Source organism: Phyllobates terribilis, unplaced genomic scaffold (assembly GCF_046119375.1).
Source record: "Phyllobates terribilis strain yellow unplaced genomic scaffold, ASM4611937v1 Scaffold_5__5_contigs__length_657084704, whole genome shotgun sequence".
Taxonomy (NCBI): domain Eukaryota; kingdom Metazoa; phylum Chordata; class Amphibia; order Anura; family Dendrobatidae; genus Phyllobates; species Phyllobates terribilis.
In genome coordinates this window covers 231,898,770-231,926,366 of record NW_027362765.1, presented here as the reverse complement: position 1 = coordinate 231,926,366, position 27,597 = coordinate 231,898,770, and the positions used below count along the sequence as shown (strand labels likewise).

General features: G+C 45.6%; 1 protein-coding gene across 1 annotated transcript in view; it reads left to right on the top strand.

Annotated features, from left to right (window-relative positions):
* The window catches only part of PLTP (phospholipid transfer protein), a 62,829-nt gene that overhangs the window by 19,991 nt on the left and 15,241 nt on the right, over positions 1-27,597 (top strand). Inside the window, exons 2-8 of the mRNA XM_073683903.1 lie at positions 18,212-18,336; positions 20,483-20,582; positions 21,757-21,885; positions 21,980-22,135; positions 23,896-23,959; positions 24,464-24,527; positions 24,661-24,752. Coding sequence (XP_073540004.1) covers positions 18,225-18,336; positions 20,483-20,582; positions 21,757-21,885; positions 21,980-22,135; positions 23,896-23,959; positions 24,464-24,527; positions 24,661-24,752 — 717 coding nt within the window. The 5' untranslated portion in view covers positions 18,212-18,224. The remainder of the gene's footprint in view (positions 1-18,211; positions 18,337-20,482; positions 20,583-21,756; positions 21,886-21,979; positions 22,136-23,895; positions 23,960-24,463; positions 24,528-24,660; positions 24,753-27,597) is intronic.

The following is a 27,597-nucleotide window of genomic DNA, read 5'->3' as shown; positions in this document are numbered from 1 at the left end:
GAAACAGCTGAACCACGAGGTTAAGCACATGAGCCAGGCATGGTACGTGTGTGATCTCGCCTCGCCTCAGAGCCGCCACCAGGTTACGGCCATTGTCACACACGACTATGCCTGGATGAAGGTTCAGCGGTCTCAGTCACAGATCTGCCTGCTCTTTCACAGCTGTCCACAACTCACAAGCAGTGTGAGGTTTATCACCTAAGCTTATGAGTTTCAGCACAGCCTGTTGCCGCTTGGCTGAGGCAGTACTGCAGTGCTTCCAGCTTGTAACTGATGTGGTAATATCTGAGATGGAGGCTGAACATGAGGAGGAGGAGGAGGATGATGCGCAGGAGCTGTACACTGTGGGGGCAACTCTGACTGACATAGGGCCCGCAATCCTCGGTGTGGGGAGGATGTGTTCCGTCCCAAGGTCCGACTGGGTCCCGGCTTCCACTATGTTTACCCAGTGTGCCGTCAGGGAGATGTACCGTCCCAGGCCACAAGCACTTGTCCACATGTCCATTGTCAGGTAGACTCTCCCAGTAACTGCGTTGTTGAGGGCACGGCAGATGTTTTGGGACACGTACTTGTGTAGTGCGGGGATGGCACACCGGGCAAAATAGTGTCGGCTTGGGACCGAGTACCGAGGGATGGCCACCGCCATAAGGCTGCGGAAGGATTCCGTCTCCACCAGCCTAAAAGGCAGCATTTCCAACGCAAGCAGTCGTGAAATGTGCGAATTTAGGACTGTGACCTGTGGGGCTTTGGCTGCAAATTTGCGCTTTCATTCAAAGGTCTGGGATATGGACAATTGAACGCTGCGGTGGGACGTGGACGTTGATGCTGTTTCTTGAGAAACAAACACTTGACCGTGTGGAAGACAGACCGGAGGTGGTGGTGCCCAGTTGACTGGAAGTATTATCAGCTATCCAATTAATAACCTGTTCACACTGATCAGTTCACAATAGTGGTGCTGTTGTGTGCTTCCCTAGTAATTCGGTCAAGAACTGGGAGCGAGAAGATGAAGTTGTTGGTTGTGGCACATTTTCACCTTGGCCACGGCCCCGTCCTCTGCACGCACCATCACCAGAACGTCCAGTTCCACGTCCCTTGCCACGCGCCTTGCCCATTGTAAATGAAGTAAAATAGCTTACACTCGCACTATCAATGGCAAAAGGGTAATAGAAAGAAGATTTGAACCGTGGAAGAGGAAAACCACCGTTCTATTTCTCTGGCCTACACCAGAATCTTTTAAACAGATATATTTGTGTCTGAACAGTAAGCGAGACACTCAAACTGTTTTTTTTATGTAAAAAAGGCAAAAATGTGGATTACACCCAGATTTGAATCGTGGAAGAGGAAAACCACAGTTCTAGTTCTCTGGCCTACACCAGAATCCTTTAAACAGATATATTTGTGTCTGAACAGTCAGCAAGACACTCAAACTGTTTTTTTTTTATGGAAAAAAGGCAAAAAGTGCATAATACAGAGATTTGAACCGTGGAACTGCAAAACCACAGTTCTAGTTATCTGGCCTACACCAGACTCTTTTAAACAGATATATTTGTGTCTGAACACTCACAGACATACTCAATTTTTTATTTTTTTTTGGGGGGGAGGGGGATACCAAAAGGTTAATAAGACGGGTATTTAGATGAAAAAAAAGCATTTTTCCTGGCCCCTGAGACCTGGGGCTAAGTCTAGCAATTTGAAAAGCAGCACTTAGGACTGTAATGCAGTGTTTGTTGGTATAACCACTGCGTCTCCTATACAGCCTGCCTGCCTGCCTGATATCTGGGATGGATATTAGTCCTGAGAAGGACTGTTTGTTTGATTTTGCAGGATTTAGAGACCCTACACTACCTATTTCGCAGTATAAATCTCTCTCTAGCTGAGCAGCACTCTCCCTATGTAATGCACACGCCCGGACTGACTGGCGTGTGCGTGTTTATGTAGTGATTCCACTGTGCCATGAACCGGAGAGTGCCTGGAGGGGCGTAACTAAGTATCTGCCCGATCCGACCAAGGTCGCACGACGGCATACGACGCCAGTGCACCAGGGAGGAACCGAGCAGAGGAACCAGGGTCTACTCCAGGTCAGACTCCGGACACGGCTGTTGACCCACACCGGGGAATACAGGAACAGGCAGACTAGAGCACAGGCTGGGTAGGGTCCAGTACAGACTGGGAGACAAATTCGAAACCGCAGACGCGGTAGACAGAGCTGAGCAAAGCGAAAACCGCAGACGCGGCGGACAGAGCTGAGCAAAGCGAAAACCGCAGACGCGGCGGACAGAGCTGAGCAAAGCGAAAACCGCAGACGCGGCGGACAGAGCTGAGCAAAGCGAAAACCGCAGACGTGGCGGACAGAGCTGAGCAAAGCGAGAACTGCAGACGCGGCGGACAGAGCTGAGCAAAGCGAAAACCGCAGACGCGGCGGACAGAGCTGAGCAAAGCGAGAACCGCAGACGCGGCGGACAGAGCTGAGCAAAGTGAAAACCGCAGACGCGGCGGACAGAGCTGAGCAAAGCGAAAAACGCAGACGCGGCGGACAGAGCAGAGCAAAGCGAAAACCGCAGACGCGGCGGACAGAGCAGAGCAAAGCGAAAACCGCAGACGCGGCGGACAGAGCAGAGCAAAGCGAAAACCGCAGACGGGGCGGACAGAGCAGAGCAAAGCGAAAACCGCAGACGCGGCGGACAGAGCTGAGCAAAGCGAAAACCGCAGACGCGGCGGACAGAGCTGAGCAAAGCGAAAACCGCAGACGCGGCGGACAGAGCTGAGCAAAGCGAAAACCGCAGACGCGGCGGACAGAGCTGAGCAAAGCGAAAACCGCAGACGCGGCGGACAGAGCTGAGCAAAGCGAAAACTGCAGACGCGGCGGACAGAGCTGAGCAAAGCGAAAACCGCAGACGCGGCGGACAGAGCTGAGCAAAGCGAAAACCGCAGACGCGGTGGGAACAGGGCTCTGTTCACACGGAACAGACTAGAAGGGAAAGGCAGAACCAGATACCCACAGGGTACTTGCAGAGAAGTAGCGAGTGGACCACAAACTCACAAACGGAAGTACAGTGACAACGAGCAGGAGTTAGGTACAAGTTCAGACTCTGCAGAAAAAGGAATGGAACGGACATAGAGAAAAAACAGGTAAAAGATAGGAGAGAGTTCAGACTGGAACTGAGTGTACGGAGGAGACCGACACTGCAGCGGGATACAGGAGCGGGTCTGGGAATACGGCCCCCAGAGAGGCAGGACGAACAGGCAAGGAGCGTGTTCAGACTGGCCTGGAAATACAGCCTCCAGGAAGGCGGAACGAACAGGCAAGGAACGAGTACAGACTGCAGGTTAAGGTACACAGATAGGACACAGTACAGACACGGGAACTGATACCGCAAGGCAGGAGACATAGACAGGACTCAGTTCAGACACAGGAACTGATACCGCAAGGCAGGAGACAAAGAACGGGACCTGGCACCTTCAGAGTGCAAGCACACACTGAATGAAACACTATGCTCAGGCAGGGGTTGATTGCCGCAGCTGGGTTATATACCAGTTGACAGACATCAATAGGCTGAGGACGCACAAGGGGTGTGACCCACAGCAGGTACAAAAAGCAGGAAGTGATCGGGCGCCGCCCTTAAGCAGCAGAAACAGACACAAACAGACAGCATGGAGGGAAGCCAGAGAGACATTCTGGACAGGAGATCAAGTGCGCGCTCCTGCACAGTGGGAGATGGACCACCATGCAAGGACGCCGCCAGGTATGTTACACCCTACACCGTCTGATCTGGAGCGACTGTGCACAAGATGGCGGCGCCCGGTTTTAAATACTCGAGGTGATGCTGTGCGGCCAGCCAATCACTGTAATGCCCACAACCAACATGGCTGCGACATTACAGTGACTGGCTGGCAATCCCTGCATGTTCATTGGTTCTGTAAAGAGCGTCAAACGTGCAGGGCGGAGACACGAGCTCCCGCCCGAGTAACCCGAAAATGCTCGGTGCTCGCCGAACATCCCGAGTAGTGAGATGCTCAGGCGAGTACCGAGCAGTGTCGAGCATGCTCGCTCAACACTACTCATTATCTGTTCATTGGCTTAATTCTAAATGACCTATCTTGCCAGCCAATGATACAAAACCCCACAAAAGTAAGTCTACATCTAAATGACTGAAAAACAAAATTTAAATTTCAGATTGCCAAGTCAACGTCCTGACTTGAACTCAATAAAGAAGCTTTGGCAAGACCTGAATTGAGCAGTGGGCATAAAAATACCAAGGTGTCTGATTTAGGGGGGTTGTAAAAATAGGAGAGGGCGAAAATTTATTGATGTGAAAGATTGATATCAAATTATAGAAAATGTTTGGGTGCATATAATGTATAATGAAAAAACAACACTTTTTTAGGGATAAAGCTTTATGTCCAGAAATAACCTTTGCAAGACCAACATATGGGCCCCCTTTCTTTCAAACTACTACTTTGAACAACATTAAGTGTTAGCCATTGATGATATAATTCATGGTTCTTTGGAATATGTCTCAGTGGTGTGCCAGTTCTCCCGTATTTGTAAGACATGGATAGGAACGAGCCTAATCTTTTATATGTAATGTACTGTAATAGACAGTGGAGAGCACTATTATTTTGTTTTTTAATGTAGCTATTGCCTGCAGGACCCCCATGGAACTGGACATCAGTATACCTGCTACTATACACATGTATTTAGTAACGATTTCTACCAGACATGTTTCTTTGCAAATTCCAAAATTCAAGAAGTGATAATTTTATAAAGAAATGTTATACTTGTGCTGGTAGGGTTTGATACAAATTATGTTAATATTCCATTATATATATATTTATTTTTTAGTATCTGTTCACATGTCCAGTAATGATTTCCATTTTTAATCTGTTTTGGGATCATAAAAACATAACTACAGGAACCATTCATTTGATTTGAAACGTGGTTTATCCTGATGAAGAAATTTTAATACTTCGAAACGCATTCACCCATCGTGGTTTGTCCTGATGAAGAGGTTTTAATACCTCAAAACATGTTGACAAATAAACCACAATACTTGGATTCCTGTCTTCTTTTCAGTCTTCGACGGCAGCGCAGGTTAACCCATTAGTTTTTCCATTTTCTTCCATGATTTCTCCTCGTGGGTCTGCAGCAGCCTAAGTCTTTTCTATGGTTGTGTGAACATAACCCTACGAGGTGAGCACAATTGTGCATTTTTATTCATACATTTTACCCGGGTAAGGCTCTGTTGCGCTTTTTGTCATTCTCTAGTTTTACTATTACATGGTTATGGTCAGCTTTCCTGCAGATCAGATTTTGTTATGTGCAGTTTTGTCACGGTTGTGTTCTAAGTTAAAGAAGCAGTTCTAGGAATTTCTACAGATAGCTGTAATTGTGGTATTGAATGAAAGCCATATTTTTAATCCACAGAAAACAAGGATGAAATCCACAGTAAGCTGGGACCTATCATCAGGTTTCCCTGTTCTAAACTGGGTTGTTCACCCTCTAAGGAGCTTTCTAGCTGTGTCTTCATTTCACCACTGCAGCCCATCATATCTGATAAAAATCACTTTATAATTGTGTGCTGTATGTAAATCAGTGCTGTCCAGTAAGTGGCCCTCGGCACCTCTTACAATCCTGACAATAAAGACCCTTTGCCTCTGATTGATTTGTATAATGTCCTCTACATCCTCCACACCGGGTTGATTCTTGCTGACGCCGTTGAGCGGAAACCCGGTGCCTACATGCAGGACAGCTGATAAGACAGCACATGTTCTGGGCTTCAGCTCAATTGCAACAGAGCAAGGCAGCTTGGTATGGATGATGTAGGGAATATCATCCATATCATCAGAGGCAATGGAGCTGGTTTATTAGGGTCACAATAGGCAGTGAGGATGGTCTAAGCCCACCCATTGGACTACTCAGTGTTGATTTGCAGGGGACAATAGTGACTTTTATTAGATATGGCGAGTTGGTGTAGATACATTTATTAAAGGGAAGCTGTCATCAAAAAATACCTATTGTTTAAATTAGGTTTTTGTGTTAAATGTTGGCAATATTTATGTTTTTTTTCACATTTCACAATCTGTTTTAAAAAAAAAAAATCGAAATCTTGCAATTTTCATATTTGCTAATTGAGCTTTTAGACTCAAACTTCTTTTAATTTCAGAAAATAACATGGGTACATTAGTCACCATGGTCAGAACCCCAACCCTATCTTTTGTATTTAAGTCTCTAATGAGCAAATGCAAAGATCATTGTGACGGGGAAGTGAAGCAGGACCAGAGGTGACATCACCTATTGTGATTGGTGAGTCCTGTGTTATCAGCGGTCATTGTAGTCCTGCCAGTGATGATAATGAGGCTGCTGAAAACTGTTTCTGAAAAGACAGGAAATATAAGTCTAAAAAAGCTTCAGTGGCCAGTATAAAAATTTCAAAATTGCTATTTTTTTTAAAGATAGTGATATGAAAAAAGAAAAAAATGTTTTAAGCTCTTTATAGAGAGAACTAGCTTGTAGCAATAGTTTAAGGACAAAAAAATTCAATGTTCTGTATCTTTTAAATTAAAATGCCACAGTATGCACCCAAAATATTATTAGATATAACTTGAACCTCCAGGGTCCTACTGCAAAATGTTTTACACAGCCCCACCTATTATGTGCTACTGTGTCTTCGTATGTGGTAGTGGGAACTTTGGGCTCACTCAGGCCCTTAAGCCAGTAGTAATTGTTACATCTGGCCCCCTGTATCTATACCCTTGGATAAATCCATAAACAGGCACATTTTAGAATACAAGTACAAGAATCCGCATGTCCTTCATTTGCAGACATGATGACTTTGAAATGAAAGAATTTTCATATCCATGTGTTGATAGTGATACGATTTCATGGTCTATCTTGCCTTTCAAGCGTAGGTCACGCATTAGTACTCTGCTTCTCTTCAAGGCCCTTTGTTGGCAATCGACTGTGCAGACATAACACTGGAAAACATATGTCAAACTACAATATTGTGTGTCAGAGTGTGAAAGACAAACAAGTTATTTTTTTAAAAAGTTTATGAAAAGTATTTTGCATGAAAGAAACACAATAAAAGCTAAGATATTGTTACACGCACGCCGCTAGGTTCATAGAGGGCGAGACGGGTTTCATTAATTGTTTGGAATCCTGGGGGAACCGTTACTCAGGGCGACCATAGGCTGCAGCTTCTCTCAAGAACACGATAGATTCAATTGCTGTCCAGACACATATGACAAGAGTCTTTTTCAACAGTTTAACAGTGGAATTTAATCTGGGATATTACAGCAAGAATCTTCATTACAGTACAGTCTGAGTTTCTTGAGCAACCGGCTCCAGTAACAATACAGTAGTTTCTTCACAAGGCACAATATTACAGTCTCTTCAGTAGCATAATTCAACATAGATTAGATCTCCTAGCAGCACACTTCTATGCATACACAACCACAGGCTTTTCCTTCACAAGGACACAATAGTACACAGCATTCTTTATCCTGCATGGATGGGGGGGAGGGTTTGATGAGGGAGATGATCCCTGTGACTCAATTCCTTCCAGTCCTTATCTTTCTGCCCAATAATACTCTGCACTGTTAGTTCAGAGAGTTTATCTTACCTGTGTTTAGTTTCTCTCCTGATCTGAATCCTGTTCAGTTGCCTTCTGTCAGATCCAGATAACACACCACTTTTCTCTTCGGCTTCAGCCAGACTACAATAACAAGTTCGCACAATCCCCCTGGGGCTCTGATAAAACACTCCCTATGTCCTGTGACTGTGTAAGGTGCCCCAGCGAGGTAGTCCACGGCTGATCGGGGTATCTGCTAGGCCCGGGGTCCTCGTCCGAGGATGTAGCACTGCCACAGCCGACCTGGGTAGGGCCGTAGCTGGTGACAGAAAAATGATGGACCTCCTGGCTAACACCAGCCTGAGTCTCTCTGGCAGCCCCCTGCTCAACTGCCTCAGCCCCTCCTGGGTGTTGTGGTGCCGACTCCTTCTCTGGCACCTCACTAAGGAAATCGGCTTCCTTGCTGCTGGCGACATCCTCCTCCTCGTCGCTCACAATATCTCCCCACTGCCGCCTCCCAGGCTCCTCTGTCGGTGGAGTACTGGCCTTAGGTGGGGACAGAAAGCCTTTAGGGGCTTCCCTAGCCCAGCGTTGCTTAGCCTCTCTTTTGGCCCTCCTCTCGAAGACCTGTCGGTTCTTCTCTAGGACGTCTTCCCATTTATATGGGCGGGTGACCGCAGCCGCATACCACCCGTTTTGGCACTCACATTTTACAAAGTGCACGATGTCCCCCACGTGCAGGTTGTGTAAACGGTCAGGCAGATAGTCCCGTTTTACCGCCTCGCGGGACACGAACACCTCGTGCCCGGTCCATTCTTCTTCCAGAAACCCGTACCCCTCATGGATACGGAATTCTATGACCCGCCCCCGGGTCTGAGCTTCCTCCACTGACTCCCTTCTTGCCGCGTTGGACCCCTCCAGCCAGCCTCTCAGGAAGGTATCGGTCCATCGCCGCTGTTCTCGCGCGGTCATCGGGGGGTCCCGGGTAGCCCACTTAGGACTCCTGGGCTCGGCGTACCGCTCTGCCGAGGGGGAATGTAGGGCCTCCAAGGCCAACGACCAGAAATTCTCCCGCGGGGCCTTTCTTTTAGGGGGCTTCCCTTCCGCACCGTCCCCTGAAGGCCTGGGGACCTCTGTTGCCACGGAAACTACTGGGGCAGGTACCGCAGACGTGACTGGCCGCTGGGGCATGGACCGCTCACCTTCTGTAAGCTTCGCTGCAGCTATTGCTCCGGCCCCACCTGGATGTTCTCCTCCCTCAGCCGAGGGGGACGTTTCCTCCGGCATCCGGCTCCAGCACCACATGTGAAGCTCGTGGACTAGCAGGCCCAGCTCCGGATCAGGCCTAGTGGCCCACTGAACAGCCACTGGGGGTAAAGGCAGCGGATCGCGGGCAGCGCCCGCCGGCGGACGACTTCCAGCCGCGGCCCCTGGTGTGGTGATCTTCAGGGGTTCCTCCTCACCGCTTGCCTCGCGCACGTTGTCAGGCTCTGGGGCTGCCATCCTCTCAGGACGTCTGCTGCCGCACCTCCTTCTCCTTACGTGCCGGACAAAAAATGGCGCCGGTCGCTTACCGGTGACGCGCGTCCTGCGCGTCCAGCTCCGCCTCTTCCTTGGCCGGACCTCTGACGCGACCGCCACGTCACTCGTCACTCTCGGCCGCTCCGCCTTCAGCCGCGCCCCCTCTCTGCGCGCGCTGATACTCACGGGGCCGGACTTCACTTTGCGCCGCGCCCTCTTCCTCACTGGACGTCCCATCCTGGGGCGCATCTTCACCGCTGGGCCCATCCCTCTTCGGGCCGGAACTCGTAGGGGCTGGACATCTTTTCGCGCTCTCCAGCGCCGTCCACTCCCACGATGGGCGGTTCTTCTCCCAGACTTTACCGCCGTCGTCACCATCTTGGAATCCATGCTTCGGGCCGCCATCTTGGGCCGCATGCCTTCCAACACTTTCTCCTCAGTGTTCTGTGTCGGCTCTTCCCCGCTTTCTTCATGTGAGGAGCTCGCATCCTGCCGACTACGCCAAATGTAAGGTGCCCCAGCGAGGTAGTCGTGGGCGAGCTGTAGCCCCCTCTCGCTATGGCACCCTACAGACAATACGTGTCCTCTCTCTGAAGTGTGGCTGTGTATGTAGTGCTCTTCACTTACTTCACGCCATCCGATCGCGGCTGTCTCCAGGCAATTTTCTTCTGGGACCAGGGCAGCAATAATTTCAGAGGACACGAGGTTCTTAACCAGAACTTGGACTTTACTTGGGGAAGAGGAATATTTACAGTATTTACAGTCAGATATAATGGATAAGGCCCGACAGGCAATCATCTCCCTCACAGGCGCCGTTAACTGCTTCAGCCGTGGTTCCCTCTTTAAGCGGAGCATCTCTGTGGCTATAATTCCTGGCCCTAGAGACTCCTCTGTATTAACAGTGAACGGATCCGATATCTCTCCCCCACGTCTTGGCTTGGAGTACTGTTTAGCTTCCTCTGCTGCCTGCAGACCAGAAGTGCCCCGTGTCCTCACTGCGCTTTGGTGAGTTTCTACGGCGAGCGAACAGGACTCGTGCTCTTGCGTGGGGAGAACTGCGCACTGGGATCTCACTGTCTGAGGGTTCGGAGCTCCCGTCTACCCTAGCAGCCACTATAGTAAGGCTGTCTCATCAGGTCGCAATCCCTTCTTGTACTACTCTATCACTTCCTGATTCAGGAAATTAAAACAGAGACTTTCCTAATATGCCCACCCTCAGTGAGCTGTCATCACAGAACCTTAACCCATCACTGTCTATAGCTCGGCTAGCAGACTCATCCTGACATCTGCACCCCGAACAGTGGCATCTTGTGGCTGTTTTCAGGTACTACAGCCCAAAAGGAACTATACCAGGAACAAGCTCTATATCTCTCTAGGCTTGATAAGGGCACTAAGTTCCCCCTCTGCTCTACCAACCGGACCACTAAAGCTAACCCCCTTAGCTTGGCCTACCACAGTTGGGGAGGTCTGTCTTCAGGAACTCTTCCTTTTACTCTCTCAGTCTCAAGGGAAGGCTACGCCCTTCCCCACTATTACATTCCCCGACACTTTAATGTTGGTCGTCCCTGACCACACTAGGCAATAAACATCAATCAACAGTTATAAAATTACATTACTAAATTTTACTAAAACATTCTTAGTAGGCGACTGGTCCTGAGGTCATCTTCTTGGCTGGAAGACCGGCCCTTCTCGGTTAAGGGCCCTGGAACAGCAATTCAGGACAGTCCATTATCAACTTTTTCAGAGGCACCGGTCCTTCTTGGTAAGGACCCTGGAAACGAAGTGTCCATGTCCACATTTTTAAGACAGGCCCAGCTCCCCAATAGCCCCCAATCCCCTCCTGGGGCTGCATTCTGAGGCACACCGTCACAGGTAACACCCTGTGAGTCTCTTTTCTTCTTGGCCCTAGCGGGGGTCACCGGTTCTTCCCGCTAGGCCGCAAGTCTCTTAGATTCGGAGGATATCCATCCTCAAGGTGTGCCTCAGCAATTTAAATTCCAGCAGAAAAAGGCGCAACAAGCGCAACAAAAAGAAAACAAAAATAAAACAAAAATAGCAGCTCTCCCGGGCACGCAACTTTTGGGTGCTGCTTAAGGCCTTCCTGGCCTAGGAGGTAGGGGAACAGTCCTCCATTTTTTTTTTTTTTGTTTCAACTGAAGTCAACATGGGGCACTTCGCCCCCACTGGGTAACAGTCCCAAACTACAGAAAGGACCACCACCGATGGGTCCTAGTAGGAGAAGAAGTTAAAGGTCAACGGACCTTTTAGCCCACTTAGCTCACTTCTTCCGGGCCTCCCTCTGTTCCCTCATGAAGGCGGCCCATGCTGCAGATGAAGGTGGCTTCCTCCACTTCCACGGCTGATCGGGGTATCTGCTAGGCCCGGGGTCCTCGTCCGAGGATGTAGCACTGCCACAGCCGACCTGGGTAGGGCCGTAGCTGGTGACAGAAAAATGATGGACCTCCTGGCTAACACCAGCCTGAGTCTCTCTGGCAGCCCCCTGCTCAACTGCCTCAGCCCCTCCTGGGTGTTGTGGTGCCGACTCCTTCTCTGGCACCTCACTAAGGAAATCGGCTTCCTTGCTGCTGGCGACATCCTCCTCCTCGTCGCTCACAATATCTCCCCACTGCCGCCTCCCAGGCTCCTCTGTCGGTGGAGTACTGGCCTTAGGTGGGGACAGAAAGCCTTTAGGGGCTTCCCTAGCCCAGCGTTGCTTAGCCTCTCTTTTGGCCCTCCTCTCGAAGACCTGTCGGTCCTTCTCTAGGACATCTTCCCATTTATATGGGCGGGTGACCGCAGCCGCATACCACCCGTTTTGGCACTCACATTTTACAAAGTGCACGATGTCCCCCACGTGCAGGTTGTGTAAACGGTCAGGCAGATAGTCCCGTTTTACCGCCTCGCGGGACACGAACACCTCGTGCCCGGTCCATTCTTCTTCCAGAAACCCGTACCCCTCATGGATACGGAATTCTATGACCCGCCCCCGGGTCTGAGCTTCCTCCACTGACTCCCTTCTTGCCGCGTTGGACCCCTCCAGCCAGCCTCTCAGGAAGGTATCGGTCCATCGCCGCTGTTCTCGCGCGGTCATCGGGGGGTCTCGGGTAGCCCACTTAGGACTCCTGGGCTCGGCGTACCGCTCTGCCGAGGGGGAATGTAGGGCCTCCAAGGCCAACGACCAGAAATTCTCCCGCGGGGCCTTTCTTTTAGGGGGCTTCCCTTCCGCACCGTCCCCTGAAGGCCTGGGGACCTCTGTTGCCACGGAAACTACTGGGGCAGGTACCGCAGACGTGACCGGCCGCTGGGGCATGGACCGCTCACCTTCTGTAAGCTTCGCTGCAGCTATTGCTCCGGCCCCACCTGGATGTTCTCCTCCCTCAGCCGAGGGGGACGTTTCCTCCGGCATCCGGCTCCAGCACCACATGTGAAGCTCGTGGACTAGCAGGCCCAGCTCCGGATCAGGCCTAGTGGCCCACTGAACAGCCACTGGGGGTAAAGGCAGCGGATCGCGGGCAGCGCCCGCCGGCGGACGACTTCCAGCCGCGGCCCCTGGTGTAGTGATCTTCAGGGGTTCCTCCTCACCGCTTGCCTCGCGCACGTTGTCAGGCTCTGGGGCTGCCATCCTCTCAGGACGTCTGCTGCCGCACCTCCTTCTCCTTACGTACCGGACAGAAAATGGCGCCGGTCGCTTACCGGTGACGCGCGTCCTGCGCGTCCAGCTCCGCCTCTTCCTTGGCCGGACCTCTGACGCGACCGCCGCGTCACTCGTCACTCTCGGCCGCTCCGCCTTCAGCCGCGCTCCCTCTCTGCGCGCGCTGATACTCACGGGGCCGGACTTCACTTTGCGCCGCGCCCTCTTCCTCACTGGACGTCCCATCCTGGGGCGCATCTTCACCGCTGGGCCCATCCCTCTTCGGGCCGGAACTCGTAGGGGCTGGACATCTTTTCGCGCTCTCCAGCGCCGTCCACTCCCACGATGGGCGGTTCTTCTCCCAGACTTTACCGCCGTCGTCACCATCTTGGAATCCATGCTTCGGGCCGCCATCTTGGGCCGCATGCCTTCCAACACTTTCTCCTCAGTGTTCTGTGTCGGCTCTTCCCCGCTTTCTTCATGCGAGGAGCTCGCATCCTGCCGACTACGCCAAATGTAAGGTGCCCCAGCGAGGTAGTCGTGGGCGAGCTGTAGCCCCCTCTCGCTATGGCACCCTACAGACAATACGTGTCCTCTCTCTGAAGTGTGGCTGTGTATGTAGTGCTCTTCACTTACTTCACGCCATCCGATCGCGGCTGTCTCCAGGCAATTTTCTTCTGGGACCAGGGCAGCAATAATTTCAGAGGACACGAGGTTCTTAACCAGAACTTGGACTTTACTTGGGGAAGAGGAATATTTACAGTATTTACAGTCAGATATAATGGATAAGGCCCGACAGGCAATCATCTCCCTCACAGGCGCCGTTAACTGCTTCAGCCCTGGTTCCCTCTTTAAGCGGAGCATCTCTGTGGCTATAATTCCTGGCCCTAGAGACTCCTCTGTATTAACAGTGAACGGATCCGATATCTCTCCCCCACGTCTTGGCTTGGAGTACTGTTTAGCTTCATCTGCTGCCTGCAGACCAGAAGTGCCCCGTGTCCTCACTGCGCTTTGGTGAGTTTCTACGGCGAGCGAACAGGACTCGTGCTCTTGCGTGGGGAGAACTGCGCACTGGGATCTCACTGTCTGAGGGTTCGGAGCTCCCGTCTACCCTAGCAGCCACTATAGTAAGGCTGTCTCATCAGGTCGCAATCCCTTCTTGTACTACTCTATCACTTCCTGATTCAGGAAATTAAAACAGAGACTTTCCTAATATGCCCACCCTCAGTGAGCTGTCATCACAGAACCTTAACCCATCACTGTCTATAGCTCGGCTAGCAGACTCATCCTGACATCTGCACCCCGAACAGTGGCATCTTGTGGCTGTTTTCAGGTACTACAGCCCAGAAGGAACTATACCAGGAACAAGCTCTATATCTCTCTAGGCTTGATAAGGGCACTAAGTTCCCCCTCTGCTCTACCAACCGGACCACTAAAGCTAACCCCCTTAGCTTGGCCTACCACAGTTGGGGAGGTCTGTCTTCAGGAACTCTTCCTTTTACTCTCTCAGTCTCAAGGGAAGGCTACGCCCTTCCCCACTATTACAACTGTGTTAACCCCTCTAGTTGCTGGATGCTTCTGAGGCACAACACTTCCTGTCTCTTGTGACTGTGTTATCTCTTATAGTTGGTGGATGCTTTTGGAGCAACAGCACTACTTCTGCATGTCACAATATGTAAATAAAATAAGTCATTTAATTTACATTACTGAATGCAAGAACTTAAAGAGGCTGGTCACTTTATTTTTTTTTAACAAATGTGTTTGGGGACATGTTTTTTTGGCACCAACTAATATATAAATATTACAGGTTCTCCTCCTGCACTTGTTACTGCAGTTTTTCTCACAGACTGTCCTCAAAATGGTGGCTGATGGAAGAGCAAGAGACCAGCCTTGTCCATTAACCTCGTAGTACAATTGAAAAACACTCCACATAGGAAATCTGTTTTTCAGTTGGAGGAGGCTGATGGACAAGTCTGGTCCCAAGTCATCAGGAAGATAAACTGCTGCTCTGTTGACAAGGGAGCAGCTGAATCTCTGGCAGGAGCGGTCAATAACCGGCACCAGGTACAACAGGCTGGTAGTTGCCTCTGTTAGCCACTACATGCCTTTTTTTAAAGTCCCTGATATCCCCTTTAATGTATCTATGCTGTAGGGTTGTATCTGGTATCGTATCTATGCAGAAAGTCCATCTACAGTTGTGGGTCTAAGGACCAGAAAATGTGTGTGCCATGGTACATGTGCCAGCCACACTTAGCTCCGTACTTCCGTGAGGCATTATAATCAGCCTTACAGTTTGGCAAGTAATTCATTAAAGAGTCTAAACCTAAATTTCCACAGTCACTCTATGTGACTGCAGATTGCCTAATTTTAGTTGCACACTGTCAGGATTCCACTCCTTTGTCAGCTTGAGTGGTCGTCATATCACTGTGATGTCCAGTCAGTCTGATTATGCTAATCACACGCAGATCATAGTATGATCAGAATGTGATCTGATTTTCTCCACCTTCTCTATAATATCAGTCTGTGAAAATCAGATCTCATTCGAATGTCATCTGAGTGCAGCTCGATTTTTTTCCACGGACCCATAGATATGAATGGGCAAGTGCCATCCAATTATCTGCTTCGATTTTTTTTCCTCAGGCCACCTTGGTCCTAGGAAAAAATCGGACATGTGCACAGCCCCGTGGAATAACATGGTGACGAGTGTTATCCATCAAAATGACGGATAGCATTCGACTGAGTTATACAGTCATCAGCACAAGCCCTTAGAGTGACTGCAAAAATTTATGCTTGGCTTGAAAAACCCTTTTCACAATCATCTGGTCTCACCCTTATAGATGATCCAGGATTGTCATTTCATGGTAAATGCAAGTATTTCCTAAAACAGACACATAAGGAGAACTGATGGATTCTTTTTAAGTCTTTGTTGTAGGAGGGGTTCTTATTTTATGTAATTGCTCTGTATGTCTCCCCATACTTTATTATTATTGTAAATAGGGGCCATGAGTAAAATCTGGCATTACGTAAGGTGTACATTGTGTAACTATAAAGAGTGGGCTGTAAGTATGAATTTGGTTGCCCACACACGCTTTATAAGTATAATGATAGGGACAGGAGCAGCTAATGTTTCGTTTTTGAAACTTATGATGTGGTACTGTCTAAACCTCAAGCTATAACGGAGATCTAGAAGGAGTTTCTTGCTAGTTAACTTTTCACATACTCATCTGCAGACAGTTATCAAGTCATAAAGAAATGTTGTAATGCTTGTTGTGAAACTTTCAGGTTTTGTTATTCATAGGAACACATCACAGGGTTCTAACATCTGTTATTTACCGAATATAATCTGACCACATCTGCTGAATTAACAGTAAGGGATGATCAAGACCAAGAGACCACTTCATGACGTAGCTCTACACATGGGTGGCATTTCAGGGCAAACATTCATTAAGAGCATTTCTATCTGAATTCACCAGTCAGTCTACTAGAATATATGATCGTTTGCTTTTCCTTTGACTTGTTAAAAAATTCTGTTAAGCTGTTATCTGTCATTACATTTTCTATAGAGGTTGACCAGAGTGGTCATGAGGTGCCTAGGTCCACAAGTGGAATCAATTCTGGGGGACAAACGTTCAACATCAACCTCCTACAAAACCAGCCTTCTCACCAGTCATTTCCATAACACTTGTACCAACCCAAAATTTTACATTTAATATATTAAGAAAAAAAAGTTAATTATTGCAAAAAATACACTATGAGGACAAAAGTATTGGGACACCTACGCATTACACCTACAGGAGCTTTTCAGACATTGCATCTTAAATCCATGGGCAATAATATGAAGTAGGACTTTTTTCAGCTAAATCAGCTTCCACTCTTCTGGGAAGGCTTAATATATTAAAAAAAAAAAGTAAATTATTGCAAAAAATACACTATGAGGACAAAAGTATTGGGACACCTACGCATTACACCTACAGGAGCTTTTCAGACATTGCATCTTAAATCCATGGGCAATAATATGAAGTAGGACTTTTTTTCAACTAAATCAGCTTCCACTCTTCTGGGAAGGCTTTCTACAAGATTTCGAAGATTTTGGAATGTTGAATTTTTGTCCATTTATTCTGAAGAGCATTTGTGAGGTCAAATACTGATGTTGGATGAGAGGTGCTGTCTCGCAGTCTCTGCACTAGTTCATCACAAAGGTGTTCAGTGGGGTTAAGGTCAGGACTCTGGGTGGGCAAGTCTAGTTCTTTCACTCCACACATGGCAATGGGACTGAATGAAAATCTGAATTCAGTGAAGAAGAGGTGTGTCCCAATAATTTGGTCCATATTGTCTATTTACCAATAATAATTATTTACCAATGTCCTACAGTGACTACATGCTGTAGAGTAGATATTGCAGACTATGTAAGAGAGTATAATATTGATTAGAAATAATAGGAAGAATAAATAACTAATGTATATGGTGTCTCACAGATGACAACTTCTTTAATTAAGTTTTTTCACTTTTTTACTTATCTATCTGACCCAGGCAGCCATGACAACTTCTTCTGATTACTGCAGAAATGGACATGTTTAGACCTTTTTGGTTTCCTAGATCTGCAGTCCATCTTTGTAGCAATATAATCCTCTCTATCCATTAATGCTACTATCCTGCTGCATACTCATATGTACCCTTATAGGTAAAAGCAGTTACATACCAAGAAAATTATGATCTTGACAAGACTCATGTATCTAGACCCCAGACCTGACCCCTAAACAAATCAGTCCCTCATTCATTCAGACTCCAAACCAGACAATACTTATCAATCCATGGGTGTCTTCTGCTCTAAATGCTCCTACAGAACACTGGGTCCAGTTTCTAACCAACATCGGGACATTGTGCGTGGCAACCAGCACCTCATCCTAATGCTGAAAGATAGGGCACCTCTAATAGGCAGCACTCACTGCTGCCTGGGCACGAAGGAGCCTTATGCCAGATTTTATCACTCTGCACAAAAGGACCTGGTGTTCCTTTACCTCTTCATGACTTTTTATGATCCTTGGGCCAATTCGACAAAATCCTTTGTTTGTTAACAATTCAGTTCCTCTCGAGAGTACTGCACAGGTTCTTACTACCAAGTAATAAAGGATAGGACTAACATGTTTTCAGTCCTTTTCCTCAAAGATCCCTATTGCAGACACATGGTTTTCTTCTATGGAATGCCCACCCACCCCCTTTTATACAATTACACAGTCTTTAGTACAGACAGAGAAGGCACGCAAACTCTGAAAACTTGAGATAAAGGTGCACTCTGTGTCCTGAGTAAATGCATGCCATGCCATGTAAGTGGTACTGTTGTCTGTGTATCATTCCCAGACTAGCAGATTCAACAGATTTTTTAATGTTTTCTTGGCCTGCACACATCAATGTTACTTCATGCAGGGTCTTTAAATGCCCTATATCATATGTGTTGTTGAAGTTTTGTTTCATTGTAATTGTTTTTTAGGCTGTAAGGAAATATGGCGGTGTTGGTGTACCTTCTTTTACTGGTCCTACCTGTTGTGTTGTCGAAGTCATCTTCACAGAACCCCGGTTGCAGAATACGGATCACCTCCAAAGGTCTACAGTTTGGTGAGTAGGAATCATCAACCACTCTTTCAGTCACTATGTCCACAGGTTAACCATTTAAAATATAACAAGAGTGTATTAACGCTAACTAAGCCATGGCAGCCAGTACAAACACTATAGAAGATATATTGAAAAATGTATGAATTTGTACTCATCTATCCAGACAGTATATGGATGAAGCCGATACTGTGGTTGGCATGACTATGTTACCCATGCCTGTTGCTGTTCTATATTTTGAGGGATCTTCTAAGCAGGTTCCTTGCTGTATTCTTTTTTTCTTTTAGGTTATATAAATATAAGGGAGAATTTCTGGTCTGAAAAGGTAGCACATTATGGTGCATGCCATATTTGCATAATGGCTTGCACTTTTTATATTCTAATAAATAGTGATATTTGCCTTAAATGTCAGTTTCCACTGCATAAATGTCGGCAGATGCAAATTTGCATACTTCATTTCCTAAAAGGCATGGCTTAACACCGGCGCATAAAATGCAAATGATGTATTCAAATTAAAGTATTCTCGGCAGTGAAAAATTTGTCTTAGTAAGTCTGTTTTCTCTTTGGCCATCAGACAATTCTAATATTGAGACAAAGAGAAAATAGGCTGCATGGACTTGAGTGTAACTATAACATGCACTTTATAATTTGCAGGTAAATAGCATTTTAAATAAGTGTAAATGGAAGTGCGGCTGCAGGGAGAATGTTAGGTTTTATTCTGCTAGCAGCCACTTGCATACAGTCATTGTTGTGGTGCAGGGGTCGGGGCCATGAACTGTCACTATATGGTGAGAGTGCTGTAGTCACTCCCTCTGCACCTTAATTACCATACTGCTCCATGCACACACACTACAGGGCAGTCTGTCAGTCAATGAACGGAAACAAGGAGCTGCAGCGAGAATATAAGTTCATTTTCTCCCTGTAGCCACACTTCCAGTTCGATTGCTGAACATGTGTAATATGCTTGCCGATCACTAGAACAGGAAGAAATTCTGTTCTAGGGATCGATTGTGATCTTTGTGGTGATGATCCACAAGTATCACCTATCTTTTGGATAGGTGATAATTTTTTTGTGAAAATACCCCATTATGGTCCTCATTTCTCATAGAGCAAAATTTCCCAAACTTGCCAATTTCAGATGGACCAGATGACTATCTTATGTAGATGAGGGCCTTCCAACTCTCTTCCCCCCACAGAGGAGATTAGCTGTCACCAAAGATGTCTGTCAGCAGCTTATTTCCCTCTCCCCACTGAAAACACATACCTACTTGGCCAAACAGAGCATGCATAAGTATAGAGGGTCGGGAGGAAATACTTTTGCTTTTGAAGGTGTATGGGTACCTTAATGCTCAAGTTTAGGTAGTGTTTTTATGTGGTTTTCATAAATAACTTTGCAGAGTAAATACCTAGGAGACACCGATTCTATATATGCTATATATACTGTATGCCTTATATTATCCTTGGAAAAATATTTGAAAAATGTATTTGAAAATGTATAGTATGTGAACACATCTTGTAAAGTCTGTCATAAGCCATCAGCCCCAAAAGGTTACCTCTGACAGACTTGGATCAAGCCACTCTTTCTAGCAGATCCTAGAGGAAACCAGCCTTCACTCTTTAACCCCTATACAGGGGTCTGGATTTCCCTGGGTCCACTTGGTTGCATGCAACAGATGTTGGCTGTCTTGTCAAAGACAGTTGGGATAATATAATGCATGTAATCAGGTTACAAGCTGGGTCAGGAAGCAGATCACGTTCAGGTTCAGAAGTAGCTCCAAAGCACAAGAAGAAGCCAAGCAATATGGGGGAACTAGCCACAGAGGGAGCTGATTACACCTGTTGGGCAGCCGGACAGCACACAAACCCATTAGCCCAGCAATAGTGGGCATAACATCTCCTCTATCACCAGTGCTTCCCGCAGAGTGAATGGTGTGGCGCCTGGCATCAGAGGCAAACGTTGCTAGAGCAGATCCAGGTAGAGATATGACAGACATGTTATGGTGGACTGAATGTGTTCTAATGATAAACTGATTTCTGACCACAAATAGAATAGCAATAGCTCCAAAGGCAAAGAAATATTCTGTAAATATAGCATACATAAGGGTTTTGTCTCATACCATGTGGAGACTAAATGAACGTTTCTTTGAATTAGTCAAACATGAGGGATTGAAGTTTGTGGAACAGGAGCTGGAGAACATCACAATTCCAGATGTGAATGGAAGTGAGGGGAGATTCAGCTACAGCATAAACAAGTAAGTAATCCTAAAGTGAATGAATGTCCCTGTCGAATTGTATATGATCGTGTGTATCATAAATGTCAATGTAAATTGTCCATTGTCTTTGTATATATTGTGTGTAATCATCACATTCTGATTTTGGAACTTGACGATTATCCTGAGATGAGTGTCACTAAGCAGATGCTGCTCATCCCTTGCTGTAGTCTGTCACAGGTTCCTTTTGCAGATAGTTTCATCCACTGTACCAACCACAGATTGATTGACAACAACATGGCATTTCATATGGCAGTTTTAAATAAACTGGACAGCCACTGAATGTTAAAGAATTAAAATCTCAGAAAACTGTAAAATAAAATAAATGATACCTTGCTGATCCCCGACTGTCACTATACCAATGTTTCCCGGGTCTCCCACCGGCTTCCTCTGTGGTTCTTAGTGAAGTGTGACTGTTGCAGTCAATCATTGGCTGTAGTTGTAACAATTTGGTCACAATTACGGGGTATAGCGGACACGCGTTGATTACCATTGTGACCAGTGATTGACTTCAGCAGTCATAGGTCTAGCTGGACTAACCATATAGCACAAAGACCGGTGCGGGACCCAAACTTAGAACAAGAGCAGCGGAGAACCAGTGACATATATTTTGATAAAATGTGCAAATTCATTAAGTGGTGCATGCTTTTAATACATTTAATGTATTGTTGGCTATTAATACATCAGACATTGTAACCTAGGTAGGTTTGTGGTATGATTTATGCCAGTTTTCAGATAAATGAATGCATTATGCTATAGATTCTTAACAAATGCACTTATTTTTCCATTGAATCTTTGGTGCTTCAAAATTATGCTGGAAATTGTAGGTATAGAAATCTCCAACCTCAGTTGTCAAGGTTCAGACATATCTCCAAGCAGCCCCTTTTTTATCAGAGCACTGTTGGGCTTCCCAGCTCATTCACCATCTACAATGTTTTCTCGTGATATATGTTATGATATGTCAAAAGTTAAGTTAAAGGAAAAACGTCTTTCAATTTTGGTAGATGTACTTTTAGATGTTTCTTGACTTTGTAGCACTATTCCATAATAAGCAGTAGTAACTGGCTACATGGACATTCTGTAGCTGTTGAACCCTGAATTGTCTATAGGTACTGTCTCATAAATGAATTATATTTGAGCCTTTCTTTCTTCCCAGCGTACGTGTCACAAACCTACAGCTGTCCCAGTCTGAGTTGTTGTTTCAGCCAAACAGACAACTGGTATTAGACATTAATAATGCATCTATAAGCCTCAACTTCCAGAGAAAACTTCTCTACTGGCTCTTGTGAGTGTCCTCCTGCTATTAGTGCCACCTTATGTCTTATCTCTCCCACATGTTATGGTAAAATAAGAGAATGATGATGTTATGTGCTCTTCAGCTATGACGTGGGGATGATCAATGCCTCAGCGGAAGGAGTGCACATTAAAACTGATCTGGATCTTACCAGGGATTCAAAGGGACGTTTGAAGATTTCCAATATGACATGTAATGCATCAATCAACAGAATGCAGGCTGGATTCAGCGGTACACTAAAGTAAGACGACTACCATATTATGAGATCAGCTGAAACACAATAATACAAATGTACATTACCTCGAAATTACTACTATGTTCTTGTTATGGTACAGAATAAATATATTCAGACTGAAGAGCTGCTAATAAAAAGAGCCTGATGTCCATATTTTCTTGGTTGGGCTTTCATCTGAATAGTCAACAATGCATGTAAGGCCACGGCCCCACTATCAGTATTTGGTCAGTATTTGGTCAGTATTTTTTCTCAGGAGTGGGAGCCAAAACCAGATGAGGAACAATCAGAGAAAAGGTATAATAGAAACAAGTCACCAATTCTGCATTTATCACCCACTCCTGGTTTTGTCTCCCACTCCTGAGATAAAATACTGACCGAATACTAACCAAATACTGATAGTGGGGCCGTGGCCTAATAGTCCATATTCAGTGCAGTGGTCAAAATTAGCTTGCCTCAGCAATAGCTGCTGCTTGCTGTTTGTTTCCGAAGTGGACTTGCAACTATAAATTGAAGCCAGATTGGTGATCAAATGACCTGTGAGGTCACCCAACACTTTTAAACCACCACCATTATATTTTAGAGCTTTTTTTCTGTATAAAAATATATATTTTTTATGTTTGTATATCGTGCTACTTGAGCAGGACTAGTCTAGCAGGACATCTACTCATCCAGACTAGTCCAGCTTCAATTGCTGCAATCTCACCCCCACTGGGATTTACATTCTATGCACTGTCCACATTTATTCCTCAGTTCTATGAATCTCGTGTATGTGCATGACATCTTTGCTGCATGGGCATGCGCAATGAAGTTGGGTATATTGTCCGCAGATTCAATGGCACATGACCAGGCAGCAAATATCTCCTGCCTGCTTGGTTCACATCTGTGTTGGAGGTTACGTTGCAGATTTATTGATTTTTATTGGCTCAACTAGTGTGACTTGCTGTGCTGTTTTTTCCAGTAAGAGGAGGGAAACCACGACAGAACCCTGACTGACCCATTATTAATCAACGGGGTCTGTCTGGCACTAATGATGTCTATCATGTGATGGATTCTGCCCTAGTACAAATTCCAGAGCAGATTAACAATTCATAACACTGATGTGCCTAATGCATTAAGCCCAATGTTGCCAAATGTTGTGGCAAATTTGAGGCACCTAATTTATATTAACCTAAGTAATTCCATATAATGGACAAGATTCGTTAGATGGTCAGCGATCATCTTCTTATCCCAGGGTTATTTGCAACTAGGCAAGTGATCACCTATCCTGTGTGACATGTAGTAGGAAATTTAGTATGACAGTCTTAAAGATATTATGCAGCCAATGAAAATTAAAAAAGAAATCCCAGTAAGCTGGAAGATAGAATAAATAATACTCTCTGCACAATATCTGGCTACAGCGGTGACATGTTGATCAACATTGTGACTGGTGAATGGCAGCATTCATATGTCTGTCTAGACTGAGCTTGACGTAGAGACTGGTGGGGAACCCAGGCAATGTAGGACTTACTGAATCCTGGGGGTCTGACCGCTGGTACCCACAACTATCCTGAGAATGGCACTCTGAAATGCCCCACTGGAATAGAGAGATGGTCACTCATGCATGCCACTGCTTCATTCATTGTCAGACATAGTAGCACGTGTAGCCACCTCTCCATTCTGATCGACCCCATATATATTAAATTAAGCAAAATGAACACTTTTAGACCACTCGAATAAATAAATACCATTTCTCATAATCTCACGTTCTTGGGTTCCTTTTATTTCAGGAGGGTGTATGACTTTCTTGCTTCTTTCATAACTACTGGAATGAGATTTCTACTAAACCAACAGGTAGGTACAAGTGCTGCCTATTCTTCTCCCAATACACCAAACTTTCCAAACACTGATCTGGCTGAAGATTAGAGGAGGGCTACCAAAAGAGCCTTGGGGTAGTAACAACATATGCTGTGGTATCAATCTTCGGCCCAGGAAAGCTGGTAATCTAACCACATACATAAAATCCAGGCAGATGGTAACAAGCTCAATTCACTTGCGTAGAAACAAATAAACCCATAGCCATGGACTAATGGCAAAGATAAGTGTAGCGTATACATTTAAATATACATTAGCATCAAAGTGTGATGATGGGTATGCCCTTACTATAATACTTTTGGAAATTCTTGTGGAAAGTCAATATCTAACATTTCCTGCCATCCTCTGACTCAATCATGATGACACTTGAAATAGATTAGTAAATTCATCATTTGTGCTCCACGATGTAAATGTATATTGCTTTTTATAAGTATTTTCTAATGCGGAGAAGACCCCATAATTAGAACTGATGTTCTGTTACAGATTTGTCCAGCACTGAGACATGCTGGGATGGTGCTGCTAAATTCCATGCTTAACACTGTCCCAGGTGAGTAGGAGGACAAGTCCTGTGTGAAACGTTGTCTGAAGGTTGAGGTTTGCTCTTCAAAAAATCGATGTAAACTTGACGGTTCGGCCACTGATGTCTAAAAATGTTTTTATTATTCATTGTTCTTTTGCAGTAAAGAATCCAGTGGATGATTACATAGGCATCGACTATTCCCTTCTTAGCGATCCCGATGTGTCAGAAGACAGTTTAGATATGGACTTCAGGGTAAGTATACTACATCGACTGTATGACTCTATGTCAGGGATGTCAAGCTCAAATACACAGTGGGCTAAAATTAAAAACTTGGACAAAGTAACGGGCGAAACTTGATATTTATTAAAAAAATATCTACAATTGAGATGTTTTTCCTTACCATCAAATATAACGATGAACCTTTTCAGATGGAAATAAACTTAAAGGGGTTTTCCCACAAAGAAAGTACATTTTAATTAATAGATCTTAGAATAAAAATAAGTTCCACAATTGGATGTGTTAAAAAAAAAAACAGTATAAAAAATAGGATCAATTGGTAAAGGGTAGGAAAGAGTGGTGGTAACAAGTATGTAAACTGCTAAGAGGGGTGTGCAGGAATGGATAAGGCTGTTATGTAGTCAGAGTTATTAGCACCTGTTCAAATGACTGACGTAAGGGTCAAGAGGTTGGAGTGGTGGGACTAGAGAACTAGACATGAAGATGAGATGGAACTCAGAAAAAGGCAGCTAAAATTGTGTAAAAAAATTATAAGATTAGTGGGAACCTGTGCAGCGCATAGGTAAAGATGTGGGGGTGTATTAGAGGGTGATGGGATATGTATGGGTATTGGGAGATGAGACCAGTAATGAGGAAGAATGCTGATACATAGGTATGAGTGAAAGGCAAAAAGTAGTGTAGGCAGAATGGTGAAGATGGTATCCAGTCAGGGAGCAGGCTTAGCTTATAGGGAATGTTGAGATAAGACCAGTGGTGAGGCATAGTGATGGAGGAAATTGCAAGATGAGATAGGCATAACATTGCAAGGCAGAATGAGTATAACAGCAGGTAGTCAAAATGGAGGCTTACCTATAGGAAGAGCCGGAAGGGGGTCAGTGGATGTGGCACTGAGCAGGCCGTAGGAAGGAGTGGGGGTCTGTGTGTGTATTTGTGTGTGTGGGGGGGACGTGGGCACCAGAATCTGGAAGTACTCACAGTGCTGCTTCATCAAGCATGTGGGGTATGGATTTTTAATATTAGTATGTGCCGTCTACCAGCGGGCCAGCTCTTGTAGACACTGGGTATTTTCTTGCCGGCCAAATTTAATTACACTGCGGGCCAGATTTGGCCTGAGTTTGACATGTATGCTCTATGTGAAATTAATGCAAACAGAGGTACAACATATGCCCATAGAATTTCCCAATCAATGTATTCTGGCATTGTATTGTGAACATATGCATAAGTCCCTTAAAGGAGTTGTGCCACAAACAAAAGTATATTTTAATCAATAGATCTTGGAATAAAAATAAGTTCTGCAATTCGATGTGTTGAAAAAAATGTTCCTGTCCCGAGATAATCTTATAACCGCGACCCAGTGTAATGGCTGTGTCTGACCGTACAGAAACAGGTTGGATATACCACAGCTACTGGCCAGGGAAGGAAGCAAAAGAGAGTATACCGACATTACAGGATGGGATCACAGCCAACTCTTTCTTCGAGGTAAAATATTGTTTAAAAACAGGCAGGAAAATGTTTTACTCACAAAAAGAATCAGCTGTGATCCCGTGTTGTCCTGTCTGTATACTCTTTTGCTTTTGATCAGACCATGTTCCTGCACAGTCAGACACAGCCATTACACAGTACACAGCAGATGCACATTTATAAGATTATCTCAGCACAGGGACATTTTATTTATGCACATCCAATTGTGGCGTTCATTTTTATTCCAAGATCTGTTGATTAAAATGTACTTTTGTTCTTGGAACAACCCCTTTAAGTTCAAGGGGAGTCTATCAATAGGATCCAACCCACCCCAATGGCATATATGGACATGCTGGTCTTTAGAATTTAAATACTTTGACACCTTTATATCTTTTACCATTTGCTGCATTCCTGAGTATTTAGTATTTTCTTTCATAATTTAATGACCTCTGCCTCCCCAGGTTGTTTCCATTGCCCAGCACCAAACTCTTTAACTTCATTGGTAGCTTACTGTCTGATTCCCTTGAAAGGTCCAATCTATTAACTTAAAAGAGTCTGGTACTGGGCAGCAAACAAGACTAGTTTGTTAAGTGCTTTGTCACACTAAGAGTACTTAAAGGGAACCTGTCAGCAGTAAAGTAAAGTACAGGCAGTGTCATGTTGGGGCTGCTGCACTGATTAATAGGTTACCTGAGGTGAAGAAATCTGTCTTGTGGTTCTTGTGTAATCAGTTTTAGCAGTTTTGAGTTAATGATATGCCCGTGCTCCAGAGCAGGACTGTAGGCAGGGTCTTTCCTTGGTGCTATAGGCCAGATCAGCAAGATAAGACCTCCCCATAGGCTACCCCTATCTGTCTCTCTGGCTGTCGGTCTCTATGATGAGGAACATACTTGTGATTCGGGGTGGCCCGTGGGCAGATATTTTCTTGCTGATCTGGCCTAGAGCACCAATATGCACGAGCATATCATCATTAACTCAAAACTGCAAACACTGATTACACAAGAACCAGAAGACGGATTTCTTCACCTCAGGTATCATATTAATCAGTGCAGCAGCCTCATTGTGACACTGCCTGTAGTTTATTTCATTTGTATATGAGTGATAATGCTAATTTTGAGAATGCAGCAACTGATAGAACATATAAAAAAGTCAATATATTTAATTTCAAAGACCTGTGCCTATATATGAAGTTTTGTGGGGAAGGGTGATTTTATTGACAGAATCTCTTTAAGAAAATTGATGCTAATAAATACAATATCTAATATATTCTATGTAAGTATATGTTGCCATATGTATCAGATTCCCGGTTCTGAGCCTTCATTGCAAATTATATCGAATTTGACAGCACTATTTTCCCCATTAACATTATAGACTCATTGTGGGACTTAAAGGGTTCCAT